General features: G+C 51.6%; 1 protein-coding gene across 1 annotated transcript in view; it reads left to right on the plus strand.

Annotated features, from left to right (window-relative positions):
* The window catches only part of LOC138077900 (ubiquitin-conjugating enzyme E2 E1), a 67,254-nt gene that overhangs the window by 49,461 nt on the left and 437 nt on the right, over positions 1 to 17,356 (plus strand). Inside the window, exons 4-5 of the mRNA XM_068970274.1 lie at positions 14,664 to 14,796; positions 16,573 to 16,720. Coding sequence (XP_068826375.1) covers positions 14,664 to 14,796; positions 16,573 to 16,720 — 281 coding nt within the window. The remainder of the gene's footprint in view (positions 1 to 14,663; positions 14,797 to 16,572; positions 16,721 to 17,356) is intronic.

Consider the following 17,356-nt stretch of genomic DNA (forward strand, 5'->3'; position numbering starts at 1 on the left):
CCGCGGGTTGGCTGAGCCTTGGTCTCGGGTGCTGGGCACATGTGGCCTGACCCTGTGGGGTGACTGTCCGGGCACAGATGGCCCTGGGACGGGGCTCCCGTGGGTGTACTCTGAGCCAGCCCTTCCTGCCTCGCCTGGCACTGCCCCAGGCGCAGACTCCGGGTCTTCAGGGAGTGGACATGGTCTGATGGCCTGCCGCTCTGGGGTCGCTGGGCGTGGTATGAACCCTCTTGTGGTGGCCGCGTAGGGATCATCCTGGATGGCACATCCTTGACCACTGGTCTGCTCGCCTCCCAGCTCCCCCTTGGTGGCGTCTGCTCTCCTGTTTGTTCCATCTTTGTAGGTTTGGCTGTTTGGGACACCACTTACTCTTAGGCAGGTGGTGCCTGGAGGAGGAGCAGCCTCTGCCACACGTGCTCACACTGCCGTCCCCGCCCACACCGCCGTCCCCGCGCCCCCAGACAGTTGTTTCTGTCCTCTGGTCCAGTGTTCACGTTAGGTTTGGGTTTTCTGTTTTTCCTGAAAAGTGAAAAAGTTGAAACTGTCTCTTTCGTTTTTCGTCTGTCTCTTTTTTAGCCTTCCTTTCCAGCCGCACACTGGGCTCTCGGCTGCCTTGTGCTCTGAGCCTTGGGCCTGCGGCAGGCATCTCCTGTGCTCGTCATCAGAACTTCTCTTGCCTTTTGATCTTTTCTCTAAAACTTTATCCTGAATAGGCATGTCCTTCAGTAGTTAGTTTTCTGAAGGTTTATCCCATGTACAGTTGCAAGTCACCAGCCGACATTTTTGTTAGGACCCTTTTCTGTTCGGGGAGAATGTGCCTCAGTGTTGAACGATCAGAGTCCTTCGGAGGCGACTGATGTTAGCCTGAGGTGCGTGTGTGTGTGCGGCTTGTGGCGATTTGGGAGCCAGAATGGTGGCTGGCCCGTGGCCCTGGGGGAGAGCCCTGGGTATCTGTCGCCTGCCCCAGCACTGGCCGCGCGCGTCTCTGGCGGCTGTGAAACGTCACATGTGGACGCCACACCTGGGCCTCCTCAGCAGCTGCTGCAGCTCCTGAGCCTGAGGAAGCTGCTGCCTCTGTGCTCAGCCGGGAGGGCGTGTGCACGGCAGGACGGACCTGGCGATGAGGCTGAGCAGCGAGAGAGGCGCCGGAGGCCCCCCAGCCCCATCTGTTCAGTCTCTCAGCCCTGTGCAGATAGCAGCAGCCGTCCCCTGTTCCCCCTGAGAAAGAAGACGGCGACTCCCGGTGCAGTACATAGCTCCGCTCACCTCCTGACCTGTGATTTCCTGGTGGCTCCGCGTGGCGATGGAGACAGAGGGGACAGAAGGCCTCAGAGGCCCGGCTTCCCAGAGCGCTGCGCAGGGCGGATGTTGTGCCCCAGGCAGGGCTGCCCTGCGTTTCATCACAGGTCAGTTCAGCGCTTGCCAGCCCCCCGGGGCCACCGGAAGCCAGAGTGGATCTGACCTCCTGGGACCCAACTCGCTTCTCAGCTGCAGAAATAGGTGTCATGTTCTAACACACCTGCTTTTTAGTTTTGAGGTTGTTTTTTTCTATTTCCACCTGAAGAATTGTGTTTCTTTTTTCTCTTTGCAGTTGAGGAGCATAACATTTAGACTGTTACCTGGTTGAACTGATGCTCATTTCTCAAAACCATCTTCGGTTTTCATTAAACTGGGGATTCTTACCATTTTTTGAGTTGTCACATTGTTAGCAAAACCCCCTGTCCTTCTCACTAAGTATGCACTGTGTGGGGTGTATGTATTTTCAGTTAATTCATTTCTGCAAGTAAAGTGAATCAGTTTTTTAAGAAATTTTAATAACACCTCTTAGCAGATGACAAGAGTTTCTTGTTCTTGTTTAATTCCAGCCTCCATCCCAATGTGGAAGAGAAATGAGATAATTAGGTAGCGCAGGCAGGCTGGTGAGTGTGATTAAATGAAAGTGGTTGAGTCCGGAGGCAGGTGATTTCATTAAAAGCTCCATGGATTATAGCAGAAAGAAAATACATGGTAGGAAACATGTTAGTAGGAAAGCCTAGGTAGCATTTTCCAGAGCTGGGACTTTCCCCTTTAGGACTTCGCCATTCAGGCACATTGCTTCACGTCTGGAATCTGTTTCCCCATCTTTAAAATGGGGATAATGTGACTTTGCCTGATCCAAAAGATTTGGGTGAAGATCAGAGAATTCAAAGTTTATGAAATGATACGTTCTGCTGCAAATGTTGGGTATTGTTCTGCTTTTGATTTCTGTTGGTTCTTGGAACGATATTTTAAATGTGCCTATGTTAGGTCAGAACAAACTGATACCTAATAAATCCTGGGGAATTGAATTCAAACTTTATTTTGCTTATAATACTTGGATAAGTGTTTATCTAATTTATTGAGGCAAAACATTACATAAAATTAAATTTACCCGCTTCCAAGTCTTCCATGTTTTGACTCTTCAGCTGAATTGAGTGTTTAGATAAGTATTTCGGTGATGTGAGCAGATCATCTTAGCTGACCTTTTTAACATGTCTGCTGAGTGGCCTGTCCGGTCCCCGGCCTTGATTTGAAAAGGATTCGCTTCCTGCTCTTGGAGCTTCCTTGGTTGGCACTGAGCCTTCTCTCCACTCCACACAGGGGGCAGGGTGGGGAAGGGAGCGCGAAGGAGCCCCTGGCTGAGGGGGGAGAGTCCCAGGCTTCCCCAGGCTCCGTGTTGAGAGTCAGGAGGCCTCATCACAGGGCCGGAGGTGGCAGCGGCCAGTCACTTACCGTGAAAGACCGTTTCACGTCGTCACCCAAAGATGGAGCGAGTCAGGAGGTCCCCAAGGAAAGTGTATTTGGGTTTTGGCACAGGAATGAACTTGTCAAAATCTCCTCTCCACCCCTTGGTGACTCTGTTCTAAACCACAGGCTATGAAAACTGGGCTTCTGTAGCCCAGATTGAGTACCCCCATCCCCGAAACCCTTAAAGTACTGGTTTTCTGCTCAGAAACCCTGTTTACCCAGGACCACCACAATACTCACCTTCTCTCATACTTTCTCTCTTATCGGTGGGCTCAATTCCATTTTGTCTGCTCTTTCTAAAGTGGAAACGCAGGTTACTGTGAAAGTTACACACGCTATTGTTTTAAATCCCAGTAATTTAGATCTGTTTGAAGGAGAAGGTGAATCCCCTGCCTCATCCTTCAGGTGTAACCACTGTTATGGTTTGGCTGTATGGTATGTCTTATAAAAACGAGATTGCTCTACATACCCTTACAGAACCTGCTTTTGCAGTTCACACTGCGCTGTGGGTTTCTTTAAATCTGACGCAGGATGCGTGCTTCATCTCATTGAAGAGCTGTGGAGTGTGCCTTTACACGGTTGTACCATGGTCTCTCTAACCTCTCTCCTAGTGATAATTTAGCTTATTACAAATATTTTTCTATCATACATAAGGTCCTTATAAATACCCTAATACTATAGCCATGTGCACGTGTCCATTCATTACCTTAGGTTAATTTCTGAGAAGCAGAATTTCTGTGTCAGAGGGTATCCTGAATATGTTGCATCTGATCGCAGACTGCTAACTCACTGTTCACAACAGTGGAGGAGAGCGCCTGTTCCTCCTGCAGTTAACACCGGAGACTGTGAGTCATTTGAATCTTTGGCAGCCCTTACAGGTTGAATGTGCCTCATGTTGAATTTGCATTTCCTTGAGTCTAAATAAGACTGAGAATCTGTTTATTGGCCTCACGGGTTTCTTTTGAGAAGTGCCTGTGTGCTTTGAGCGTTTTTCCGGAGTCGAGCCCCTAGCCCTGTCCGGTGCGGCCTCTGCGCCGCCCTGGGTAGACTGCTCGCGGCTTCTTCCTCTGGAAGGCCTTCAGCGTTGCTCTCGGCGCAGGCACGTCTTTCCCTGTGTACCTTCGTTGGCGTCTCAGCGTTGGTTCCCCGAGAAGGAGACCCTCGAGAATTGGAACGCAAGCTGTTTCTGTAGTGTTAGGAACGGAAGGAGAGGCGGGAGTCAGCCTGGGAAGGAAGGGCTGTCCACGAAGGACGCCTCCTGGCCAGAGCCCACCTGGCAAGAGCCTCGGGCCGCGCCGGGGTCACGGCCCACCCAGCCGTCAGCCGGTGGGCAGGCGGCTGTTGGAGGGTGTGCCCGCAGTTTATCCCTGCCTGACAGGAACACCCTCAACGGTGCACAACCCCCTCCGCCACGCAGCGTGTCTGGGGCTGGAGTCGTCTGAGGCTCCCTGCCACCACCCGTCGGGGACCGAGGGCCGGGCGGCACGCTGGGGCTGCCCAGGCCCCCTCTGCCTGCCGTGCGGTCTCTGCCCAGGGTCCCCCCTCCCCTGCCCCGCGCCTGCCGTGCGGTCTCTGCACAGGTTCCCCCGCCCCCCTGCGCCTGCCATGCGGTCTCTGCACAGGTTCCCCTGCCCCCCTGTGCCTGCCATGCGGTCTCTGCACAGGGGTCCCCCTCCCCTGCCCTGCACCTGCTGTGCGGTCTCTGCCCAGGTTCCTCTCCCCCCCACACACACACACACAGGGCCTCTGCGGTGGTCAGACGGCAGCGGGGGAGGGCAGGACCCCCTCCTCTAAAAAGGCACTAGCTTGGGGAGGCCCGCAGGCTGCCCCTGGTCCACATTCAGAGTGGTGGGAACCAGACGCCTGGGGGAGGAGTGTCGGGGTCTGTGGATTGTGCGGTGAGCTCGCTGCAGGGAGCGTCCGCTGCACCTCCTGCCTGTGACAGTCACGAGGAACCGCGCTCAGGCACCGCCGGGCGCTTGGAGCCGACCTAGAGGAGGCCTGAGGGCTGCCTGGAGGCACCCGGCGGCCTCTGTGCAGGGCTTGGCGTGAGGTGGCCCCACCCTCAGGTAGAAAATCCTCACCATATTTTCTTCCAGTTCCTGTTCAAACTTCTACGGTTTTGTTTGTTTTAAATAGCTGATGAAAGTAAGGATCAAACACTTGTTTTAATGGTTAGCCAGTTGTGTTAATATGATTTTAAAATAATTTCCCCAGCAATTCTCAAGTTTTTAAAGAAGTTTCAGGACCCCGTTATACCTTTAAGAATTATTATAAGCAAGAGCTTTTGTTCATGTGGTTAATGATTACAGATTTTTATCGCATTCAAGATTAGAGCTGAAACATTTAAAAAAATAGTTCATTTAGAAGTAACCCAGGACATGTTAACATGCAACTCTGATTTTCCAAATCCAAAAAACCTAGATGAGTGGCACTATTTTACGCATTTGCATATTCCTTCAGTGTCAGACTTAAGGCAACAGCTGTATTACTCTCTCTGCTTCTGCACTGACTGTCCTCAGATCATCCTGTCAGGAAGGCTCGACAGTGCGAATGCAAGAGCTGCGGAGGGGAAGAGGCAGATGGTGGTTCAGGGCTGTGGGTAGCACTGACCTGTGGACTGCCGCAGGGGACTCAGGATACTGCCCGTCTACTCTCTTGCCTGATGGTGTCAGAGCCAGCTCTAGCTGAAGGTGCGTGTTTCCTCCAAATCCCCCTGGGTCTGTGCTGAGGGAAGCAGAAGGGGCTGGACCGAGGACGCGCAGCACCTGCATGGGGCGTTTGCTCAGAGCCTGGGTTGGGGGGTGCGGGAAGAATCGGGAGCCTCGCCGGCCAGCCCCAGCCTAGTGCAGGCATGTGGTCTCAGATCCCCTCTGTGTGGATTAACCACAGACGAGCCAAACTGGAGTACTTTCAAGGGCAGTGAAAATTATTAATTATTAAATAAAAGCTTTATTAAACAATGCAATTAAAATAATTGTAGAATTCACCCCACATAACAAGTGACCCAGAAAGCCCGCTGCTGCGATACAGTTGAGGCAGGTCCTCCTCTGCCTCTGGAAGGGCAAGGCTGGGCCTCACGCCCCCTGCCCACAGCTTCCTGCTCGCACGCCTGCAGCGTGGAGGCGGCACAGACGGCCAGTGTGAGTGGTGGGAAACCTCAGTGAGGGCTCTGTAGCCAGAGGTATGTTCTGGAGTCTTCTCTTGGAACCGAGTAGAGCCTGGGAGGTTCTTTTTTGAGGATACTGGTGTCCTGTAAGTAAGTGGCTTCTCCTTGCGGCCCTGTTGCTGCTGAGGGTCAGCACTGAATGTGCGGAGGGCGCAGCATTACCAGGTGTGCCTCACCCCCACCCCACCTCCCGAGGGTAAACAGGAGGCTCTGCTCCGCCGGCTGCCTCTCGCTGACCCGCAGGACGGTTATCGTCTCCGTGGACAAGCTGGCTGTGCGCCGCTGCCCCAGGGAGAGCCCAAGCAATCGCTGGTTTCTAGTTACAGTAGCCCCTGAACAGTGCAGGGATCGGGGGTCCCAAGTACAACTTTGGACTCCTCCCAGAACTTCTAACAGCCTGCTGTTGACAGCACGCCTCACCAGTAACAGCCGTCGATCACCACATTTTGTATATTGTATGCATGCTCACTCATGCATTCACTACATACACACGTGCAAGGGGCTCAGTCGTGTCTGACTCTCGCGACCCTCCAGACTGTAGCCCGCCAGGCTCCTCTGTCCACGGGGTTCTCCAGGCTAGAACACTGGAGTGGGTTGCCATTGCCTCCTCCAGGGGATCTTCCTGATCCAGGGATTGCACCCATGTCCCTTACGCCTTCCAGCGTTGACAGGGGGGTTCTTAGCACTAGCGCCACCCAGGAAGCCCATGTATGTGTACCTACTTTTGCTTTATGCCTTCGTGACATACCTGTTTCTTTTTTTGATATTTCTAGGCTATGCAATTAGGCTATGAGTTTTTTCAGATTGTTAGCGATCCTCCCAAAGTTTCCCAATGTATCTATTGAAAAAACTCTGTGCATAAGTGGACCCCCACAGTTGAAATTTGTGTTGTTCAGGGGTCAGGAGTCCTCACTCAAATAGCAGTTTTACAGATGTTGGTGTGAACACCGCACCTGAAAACTCGGGGCTCCAAGGCTTATACCCTGGCTCTGGCTGCTTCAGTGGGAATAGAGGGGTAACAGCCTGAGAGCCTGACCTGCTCAGACCATTTCTCTCATTTCTCTGGGAAACACAAAACAAATTAGAATTGTTCTAAGTCATGCTTGTCTGGTTCCTGCAGAAAAGAGCTATTGTCTGGTCCACCTTAATTCTGAATAGCTACCTGTTTAACACCGTATAGGAACACGGCCTCTGATACATGGGGTGTGCTGATCTTCTAATTCTCTGTAATCCTTCCAGTGTGTTGTCCCCCCCATCCTCCGCAATCTGATTTTTTTTAGGCCCTTCGTTTCGGGCTAGTTCGTCATTTCACATGCTCGCTGCTTGCCCTCACTCTACTCAGTAGTTCAGAGGTTAAAGCCCGATTCTGGGCTCAGTTAACTAAAAGCTCTAAAAACTCAGCCACCCCTCATTGAGAGGAAGGGACCTCTGAGGGCGATGGTTTCTGAGGCCTGCACCTCTTTCAGTGTCCCTGCTGGAGACTCTTTCAAATTGTCTTAAAATCGTTTTCTTTGTGTCCTTACTCCGTGTGTGTCTGATTTTTTCTATTTGGAATGTGAATTTCCGGAAGGACTGGATGTTGCTTTTTTCTAAAGCAGTAGCATGTGAGATAAAACTGCAGCTGATGGCCAGTTGGGCAAGATGGAGCTTTTGTGGGGTTTTGTTATTTCACCTAACTTGGAAACATTGTCATATAATCCTGAACAGTGGTACATATTTTGACCAGCTAATTCAGTGTTAATCACTATCAGGCCTGCAGACCTGTACAGTGTGTGGGAAATTACTGTCTAGAAGACTTAAGAGTCTGATGTGAGAGAGTTTGTGCACCCATGTAGCTTGTAGTGGTTTAAGTAATCCACAGACAAGTCTTTTCTGATTGGAAACACGTTTCAAAAATGAGCTCTGCCGCTTCCGCAGGCCCCAGATGAGCGCCCTGCTCCGTGAAGAGTGTGTCACGAGTGCCTCTGAGAGGCTGTCCGCTCTCTCCTGCGCAAGACGGAGGTCTCTGTCCTCAGTGTGGGTGCGGCCAGCTGTGGGGGCTTTGCAGGAAGGCCCCTCCCCTGGTGGACGTGGCCTGTGTTGTTTTCCATGTACATTTGTTTGAGTGAGTTCTCCTTCCTGTGTGGGACAGTGTGCCCCCTGCTTGGACTCACTGTTTCAGAGCAACTGCCTGGGTACACAGACTTGAGTTCCTGCATGGACCCCGGCTCTCCTGGGCAGTCCTTTAGGTGGGCCCTTGGTCTGGAAGTTCCTCCCAAGGGACAGTGCTGAAGGGCACCCCAGGCAGCCCCGCCATATGAGCCCGCATCTGGATGGTCACTGTTTTCCGGAGGGGCCCCAGAACAGCATAGTTTCGGGGTCTGTTTTTATAAAATTCCTCTGGGTGTGTTCAGTAGCTGTCACCAAGAAGGTCGCTCTCATTCCCTGGACCGTCTTTTGGGCAGTGATCGTGGGGGATGAGGAGTCCCTCTGGTCAGTTGAGAAAAGATTCCTGCTATTGTCTCATATTCATCTTGAATTTCTTAGCAAAAGGAGAGTAAATTAAGAATGGACTTTGAGCCGTATGTTTGTAGGGAACATAGATTTGATAGCAGATCTCTTCCTGTAAGCACTTTCTCAGTTCTGTGTTTGGTTATTGATCTTACAGACTGAATAGAGCTAAGCATCACCAGGGTTGATCTTTTTTTTTTAACTGCAAAGAAGTACAGATGGAGAAGGAGAGACCTAGATAACACGACAGGTCGTTTGAATCGGTTACAGAACATTGGAAAGTGGAGTTGAAATTCGTTGCCGTTTGTGTCCTCCACAGCCGCCTTCTCAGACTCTGATGTGCTCAGGCGTCATTTGGGGACTGTGTTAAGATGCAGATTCTGATGCGGTAGGTCTGGGGCCTCAGAGTCTGCTTTTCTAACAGACGCCCAGGGGATGCTGACGTTGCTTTTGTTCAGGGACCACATTTTGAGTAGTCGGGGTCTATAGAACACTGGGGCGTGTGCAAATCTCCTTTTTTGGGATCTCAGTTTTCCAACCAGGAGTGGAACCCAGGCCATGGCAGTGAAAGCCCCAAATCCTAACCACTAGACCGCCAGGAACTCGTGCAAACCCCCCTGTGATTGATGACCGCCTGGACCGCATTGCGTCCGCTCTCTCTGTACCGGGCACTGAGCCGCAGACCAGCGGTTGGGGACGGCGGCGGCGTCTGACAGCGCCTGGGGCTGCAGGCGGGCGCCGCTCTCTCTCCCTCGGACGCCGCTCTCTCTCCCACGGACGCGCACGCCCCCGTCCCGGCTGCGACGCGCAGAACCCTGCTCAGACGGCGTCGCCCAGACAGAGCGCGGCTCTAAGGCTCCCGTCGGGCGTGGGCTCCGCGGCCTGTGTGACGGCAGCGGCGCCCTGTATGCGAGCTCGTTGCTGTCACATGCCTTCTGCGGGGCAGAGGGGAGGCGGGGACCAGCCCGTCCAGTCTTAAGTTTCCCCGGCGTGTGGTTGCCTCCAGGCGCCCGTCCTCCTGCAACACGGGTCACTGTCCTGTGGGGCGACACCACGGGTCCGTGGGCGCTTTGGGAAGAACGAGCCGCGCCGGCTGACCTGAGCCCCTGCTGGCCTGCCCCGTGGCCCCCACGCCCGGCTGCCCGGCTGCGGCACGCTTGTTGGCTTTCTGTCCCCCAGCCTCGGCTCCCTCGCTGTTTTTAGGGTGTGAGACCAGATAACTAAGTCTTTTAGGATTATGTCTAAAATAGCATCTCAGGGATTTCTGTGTTTGTAAGCAGGGATCATCTCTCCCAATAAAAATTTTAAAAATTGATTGTAATATTTGCCTTGCTTTCAGGGTGTTGTTTTTAAGAAACTAATATAGCTTTTGAAAACTGAAGGGCAACGTTGGTTTCTTAACTGTTGTCGTGGGAGAATAGTCTAACAAATTGATACTGAGTGTGGGCATGGGTGAGGAGGAGAAAAACATCTTTAAGTGAAAATAAAATTTTGTTTCATTTGGAATGAAGTTTAAACATTCACATGTGTGGTTTTCTTGGAAAAGTCAATCCGGAGAGCACGTCAGATTCTATAGTAAGGCTGCTCTGATGACAGGTTTTAAAGATTGGTTTTATTAATTTCCTAGGATTACACCGTAAATGAGTTGTATTAGTTAGGTTCTGTCCTGTTTGCACTAGGACCCTAAGTGTTACACAGAAGTTACGCCGACTGATAGCTTTTGCTGTGTGGCTCCCAGGTCAGCGCTGGTGAGACGTGGGGCCTGTGGCCGCCCTGCCCCACACGCTCTGGGAAGGCTGGGGTCCTGACCACCCCCGCCCCGCTGGATCCGAGTGACCTCAGAAACTACTACAGAAATGAGAAAGCTGCATCACAAGGAGAGGTTCCTCTCGCTTTTCTTGCAGTGTTTGCTGAAGCTGTGTTTGTTTTCTCTCTGCTTCTGTTTGCGTGCCGGGGTGCGGGGCTCGGGCTGTGTGCGGTGCAGTGCCTCTGCTGGGCCTCGGGCTTGGTTGCTCCGAAGCTTGTGGGGTCTTCCTGAATCAGGGATTGAACCCGTGTCTCCTGCACCGACAGGTGGATTCTTTACCACCGACCCACCAGGGAAGCCCTAATGCTGTGTGTATTTTGACCAGAGAGAAAAAAGCAGAATTTAGGTCACAGTTCTTTCCTTTGGCCTTGGTAAGAGTTTATTACACTCTGTATCCCCTGGCCACGCTGCGTGGCTGCAGGGCCTCAGTGCCGCGATCAGAGAGCGAAACTGGGCCCTTGGCAGTGACGTTGAGGGGTCCTGACCACTGGACCGCCAGGGAGTTACCATGCGCTTTTATTTTGAAAAGTGTTTGTGTTACAGTAAACCTGAATTGAACAGAATCTGGAAGGCAGAGTCTCAGCCACTTTCGGAGATTGCAGTCACCGAGCAGGGACGTGTGGTGGTGGTGGTCCCATCTTCCCTTAATTCCTTAAATTCAGCCTCCCATTTCCCAATTCAGAACTTTCCATCCCTTTTAAGGGCTTAGACTGATTCGTGTACTTGAATTGGTGTTTAAAACTGGAGTTACATTTCTTATTGTACAACCGAAAGTATCTTCTGTTACAGGGAGGGGACGGGAGGCTGGTGAAGGTGTGTGCTGACTGAGCAGGCAAACCAGTCGGTCGTTTTATGGAGGAAGGGGGTGGGGTGTTGGGACACACTTCTCCAGAACAGTGTCACTCTCTGAGAGCTGGAAGCTTCTGCCCTCAAATTTCGCCATGGGTCTATCTATCACCTTCTAGGCCAGTAGGATCCTAACTTTTTCCAGTGAGAATTAGAAAGAGGGAAAAGGCAAAAGCATGGCAGGTCCCTTACCATAATCTTTGTTCTGTGATCAGGACGATGCGTACGACAGAAAGCTGGGTGCCTTCACGCAGTAACAGGCAGCATTCCTTGGTCTTTGCAGTAGAGTCTCAGATGCTTCACGGTAGCTTCCAAGCCCGCTGGTTCAGGGCCCACAGGTTACGGATCTGTGTTGCTGGGTCTTTTCCACAGCTCTTCTTGATGCTTCGCGATTTCAACTACTTTTGACCCTACCTCACCTAGACTGTTTCTTATAACCTACCTTCACTCTTCATTTTCTTAGCATAGAGACGGTGTTACTTAAACAGTCCTCTTCCCGTGTACTTCCAGTTTATGTTACATGCTTGTAACTCTCTCTCTCTAATGTTTATTGATTGATTAGGCTGCACCAGTCTGAGTTGCAGCATGTGGGATCTAGTTCCCTGACCAGGGATCGAACCCAGGTCCCCTGCATTGAGAGACTGGAGTCTTAGCCACTGGACCACCAGGGAAGCCCTCAAACTCTCTCTCCAGACGTTTCCCTGAACTTTCAGAAAGTTCACACCGAACTGCAAGCTGCTCACAAACAGGCAGCAGTCTCGATTTGAATTTCTAGCTGTATCACAGGTGACAGGCTGTGAACTGTTGACACTTAGGTTCTGGACGGTTGTCCTCCTCCCAGCAACCTGTACAGGGGCCCAGATGCAAAGCACCTGCTCTGAGGCCAGAAGAGCTTTTTAAAGATGTGGAGTCTTGGTTCCCCTTCTGGATGGGCTAAGCTCAGTAGTGCCCCTGGCATGAAGGTCAGGAATCTGTCATTTTTAAAGTTTCACAGATGATTTTGGCAATGAAATTGAGAAACCACCAGTTTTCTTTCCAGTCATAAAATCTGCTTGTAGTGGCATGTTGTTAGACCACCGTGCTTCTATCTTTTTTCTGTATTAAGGGCCCCCAGGACTGGGCCTTTGCCAGCATTTCCCCACCAGGGTGGGACCGACTGACTTAGCACCGCTAAGCTGACTGTGAGGAAAACGGCATGGCTCCCTACGCACCTGGAGAAGGAAATTCCCCCTCCAGGGTTCTTGCCTGGGAATCCCTTGCACGGAGGAGCTTGGCGGGCTGCAGTCCATGGGGTCACAGTGAGTGGGATGCGACTGAGTGAACAGCAGTTGGTGCGGTCGTGTTTTGGACGGAAGAAGGGGGTTTAGCGCGAATGCCAGCCTTTCACCTTCGAGCCTTAGGTATTGTGAACGCGATAGGTGGGGACGGTGCGTCTTCTTAGCTGCCGCCTCTGTGTCGGTGTCCTTCCATCTGCTTAGACAGGAGTCCCAGCTGCGCCAGCCCCATCTGTAGACTTTCTGCAAACCTACAGGCAGGGTGGCACTTAGGACGCCTGAGGACCAGTGCTCATCTCAGGAGAGGAAGCAGCAGAGTCGTATCCCTCCGCGTGGAGGGGTTACCGTGTCTCCGGAGAGAGCGTTGGCCAAGGGCACTCCTTGCATCCCAGCTTGTGATAGCTGTGGTCAGACGTCTTGCAGAGTCGAAAGTTGTCTTTTTTAAAACTCAAAGATGGTGTTTGCATATGTGTGACTTAGTCTTAGAGATGGTGTTAAACAATCTCTCTTTCCATGCATGTCCATCGTAAAACAGGTTTTTAATAGTTCTTGGGACTATCCATCCCAAGGAGGTATGAAGGGGCCATCCTGTGTGAGCCAGTGGTTATACTCAAGTCATTAGTAACAGAGGTGACTGCTGCCGTTTAAAGAGCGATCCCTGTGGACTTGTTGCTCTGCAGAGGTGGTCACCAGCACCTCCTTCTCGATGGTGTTTAGTTCTCAGAATATTGCCGCGAGAAGCTGGTAACTCGCTCCAGGTCACACAGCTCGGCAGCGCTCGGTCCGGGGTCTGGGCGCTCTCTGCCTCTTGACCAGGTGGGCCCTGGCGCTCCCCACGGCCCCTGTTCTTTGCCCGTGTTTTCTCCTTCCTTTCCGGCCGCACCGTGCTTTCTTCCTCAGCTTCTCTCTTTTCTTTTCCCCTAACTTAGCTTGTTCCCCTAGCTTCTGTCGCTGTTGTTCCTTCTCCAAACTCCAGACTGAAAGAAAAAGTCTCCAGTGGGTCACTTTTCCTCTTCTCATCTCCCTTCCTCTTCACCTCTTTCTCTTAAAAGGAATTGAGCCCTGCCTTGAACCAGTTAGCAGCGGGCAAGATGAAGACCAGCAGTTCTTGTCTTGTTCATTAGGGGAACCCCCTGCATTCAGCGTCTGCCTGGCGCGCGGGCTCTCAGCACGTGTGCGGGCGAGCGAGTCCAGTTCACGCAGAACGCTTGTTTAAGAGAGATTCGCCTGCTCTGCAGACAGTCTTTTGGGTGTTGACTGGATCTGCAGGTCTCGAAGGGAAGGTCTTTTTCTGTTTGGCTGACACACTTGACTGTCCTCAGAGCAGTAAATGAACATGAAATGAAAACACGCGAGTTAACCCCTCCACAGCGTCTCCCATGGCATCCCCAGGCTGTGGGAAGGTCTTTCTACGTCAGGAACCAAGACTGACTCCCAAACTCCTCGTCTTTTCTCTTTTCTAAATACTAGAATGTTACACTTACTGTTTGGACGGGGGTGTTAAGCTTTCGGAGGTCTTGGTTACGTTTTTATTAACATGCCTTTATACAGAGATGCTGATCCGACAGGGCCGTGGAGAAGGTATCCCAGCGTGACTGCATGTAACCAGCAGTGTAACCAGCAGTGATCTGGTGTGTAGAGAGCCGCTTGTGGAATTGGATTCATGCTGAGACGAAACCGAATGACTTGTAACTGGGTCGTTGGGTCCCCCGCCCACCCATGCATGGTTGACGCTGTTCAGAGAACTGCGATCTGTGGGACTCCTTTCTGTTTAAGATTATGGAGAAACGAAGAGCCCCCGTCAGAGGGTCAGAAATGATGCTTTCAGCAGAGGTGACACGGCTCTGAAGAGCTCTGTGTGCCGAGAGGTGTTTCTCTCTTTTAAGTGCAGTTTGCGTTTCCTGCGGTGCACGGAGGAGAGGGTTTCTGGCTCCTTCCTAGCCGGGCCGGTGTCGGGGCTTCGGCACCCCTCCCGGTGTTCCTGGGCGGAGGCCTGTTGGAGGCCCGCACCTGCGGATCTGGAGGATGGAGGGCTGTGCTCTGCGGAGCGCCCACCTTACCGGGGAGGCCGGGAGCGCCCACGTTACCGGGGAGGCCGGGAGCACCCCACCTTACCGGGGAGGCGGAGAGCGCCCACGTTACCGGGGAGGCCGGGAGCACCCCACCTTACCGGGGAGGCGGAGAGCGCCCACGTTACCGGGGAGGCCGGGAGCGCCCACGTTACCGGGAGCGGGCGCAGCGGCGTGCCCTCCCGGGCTGCGCCGCCGGAGCCGAGCGCCAGCGCCCTCTCACCGCGGTGTGTTGTCCGCAGCGCTGGCCCCAAAGGCGACAACATCTACGAGTGGAGGTCCACCATCCTCGGGCCCCCGGGCTCCGTGTACGAGGGCGGCGTGTTCTTCCTCGATATCACCTTCACACCGGAGTACCCCTTCAAGCCTCCGAAGGTAAGGTGCTCCCCAGACTGACGCTGAAGTTCAGATACTCCTGTGAAAGATGAATCCGGCTTTTAAAGTGGGGGTTTTAACCACTAAAAGCAGATCCTGACAAATCTCTTAGGCACATTTGAACATACATAAAACACGTCTTTGGGTTGACTGCCTCTTCTGGCAAAGGCCATTTCTAAGTAAGTGTGTTTCCACGGGGCTTAAAGTCCTGCACATCTGCCCATAGGTAGTCTCCTGTTTCCCACTCAGCAGGAGGAGTTTCTAACCAACGGAAGCAGTGTCGCAGTCTCCACACGTGGGCTAGGACAGGGACTGGTGGCCTGGCCGCAGGGCGCGGGTGACATGCAGATCCCCGAAGCGCTCCGAGTTTAGAGCACGGCAGCTGGAGACGCTCCTGCCGACCGAGCCTCGGGCCCTTCGGACCCCGGCGGGCTCTCCTCCCGGGTGGGGGCTGCCGGTCACTGTCCGCTGGGAGGCTAAGGGCCTCTTCAGAGTCCGAAGCAGAGCCGCCTCCGGGCGGGGAGCGCTGCCGGGTGGAGGTGCGGTTGCAGCCGCAAGGGCTGACGGACAGCCCTGTCACTCGAAGAAAGCGGCACGGTTACAGGTTATGCTCACTGTGGATGCTGCGGTGTATTTCACAGTGAAAACTAGAGACGAGAGGAAACAGCCCAGGCTCGAGCGGCTGACGCTGCTTTGCTGCTGCTGTGGCCCTTGTGCGTTTCTGGCTCCACCCCCGGAAACTGTTAGAGTGGATTCTGTGATGTAGGCCGGCAAGACAGCTGCAGGATCTGATGTAAAGGTCAGAAATGAACAGAAACACACCGCATCTGCGGATCCACTTTTCAGCCTTTTGGGGGTGTGATCAGTGTTTGCTAAGCAGCTTGTCTTCATGTACCCACTGCTGCTGCTGCTAAGTCGCTTCTGTCGTGTCCGACTCTGTGCGACCCCATAGATGGCAGCCCACCAGGCTCCCCTGTCCCTGGCATTCTCCAGGCAAGAACACTGGAGTGGGCTGCCATTTCCTTCTCCGATGCATGAAAGTGAAAAGTGAAAGTGAAGTCGCTCAGTCGCGACCCCAGGGACTACAGCCCACCAGGCTCCTCCGTCCATGGGATTTTCCAGGCAAGAGTACTGGAGTCGGGTGCCATTGCCTTCTCTCATGTACCCACTACGACGTTTGAATTAGGTGCTGAAGTTTGCTTTGAGGCCATGTAGTTCTACCAGCTAACACAAGAGGTCAGCAAACGACTAGTTATCCAAACTCCAAAACGTTAGGAAAATATTTACATTAAAACTGCTAAAGATGAATTCAAGAAACATACAGGGAACTATATCCAGCTTCCTGGGGTAAAACATAATGGAGAAGAATATTTTTTAAAAAAGACTGTTTATATGTTTGTGTGTGTGTGTCTGTGTGTGTAAAATTGAGTCACTGCTGACAAGCAGAAATTAACACAAATTGTAAATCAACTATAGTTCAGTTTAAGAGGAAAAAAAGGAAAAATTGAAGTTACCTTGCTTTTTGTTGCTGATTACTTTTTAAATGAGATTGAAAATACCTGAGATTGTATCCGTGAATACTTTCTAATCTCAATTTTATTAAATAGTCTCTTAACACTTACTGGCCTTGTTAAGTTAAACTGTTACTTTTTTTTTATAAACCAATGTCTACTTCTTTAAAAGGTGTAATTAGAGCCATTTAATTGAAAATGTTTTTTAGTAAAAAGTTTGATTGTTTGCTGTTTAAATTTCATTTAACACTACCTTATTTTTTAGGTTACATTTCGGACAAGAATCTATCACTGTAATATTAACAGTCAAGGAGTTATTTGCTTGGACATTTTGAAAGATAATTGGAGCCCAGCACTAACCATTTCTAAAGTCCTTCTTTCTATCTGCTCACTTCTCACAGACTGTAATCCTGGTAAGCTTATGGCTGTTTACCTTGGTTTATTTCTCCTCACCTGGGAAATAGTGGTTTTTTCCATTTAAACTAAGACTTTCTAAAGGTCAGATTTTATTTTTGTACACGCTTTCAAAGGAGAAAAACTTAATCGTTTTTCAAAGAAATTTCTAGTCAACAGTTGTCTACTAGTTGAAAACCACAGCTGATTGACCGCTAGCTGATGTGCTCTAGGAATAAGGTGTTTTAATCTGCAGAATTCACGTCAGATTGCCTTAGGTTTTTACATCTTTAGTCATTCCCTCCTTTATTTATTTCTGTTCCGCTTTCGCATATTTCCCACACAGTTCTCCTAAAACGACACACTTGTATCTGCCTCTGACCTGCCCACTGCCTGCAGGCCCACCCTGCAGCTGCCCCTAACTGAACAGTGGTTCCCTGCTGTATACTTAGTGATGGCCAGACTGTGGTGCTTTCTGAACCTTCATTTCCTGTTACTAAATTTTTTTCTAGATAAGCCAAATACAAATTGAATTACTAAAGATTCTGTTTAGGTTTCAGAGAAGCATTGCTTAACTGAAAGTGCAGGTTTCCACCTGGCAGCTCTGGCCGTTTCTGGGTATAGTGGAAAGGCCAATGGTTTGATGCTGCAGGAGC

The sequence above is a fragment of the Capricornis sumatraensis genome, chromosome 4 (genome assembly GCF_032405125.1).
Source record: "Capricornis sumatraensis isolate serow.1 chromosome 4, serow.2, whole genome shotgun sequence".
Classification (NCBI taxonomy): domain Eukaryota; kingdom Metazoa; phylum Chordata; class Mammalia; order Artiodactyla; family Bovidae; genus Capricornis; species Capricornis sumatraensis.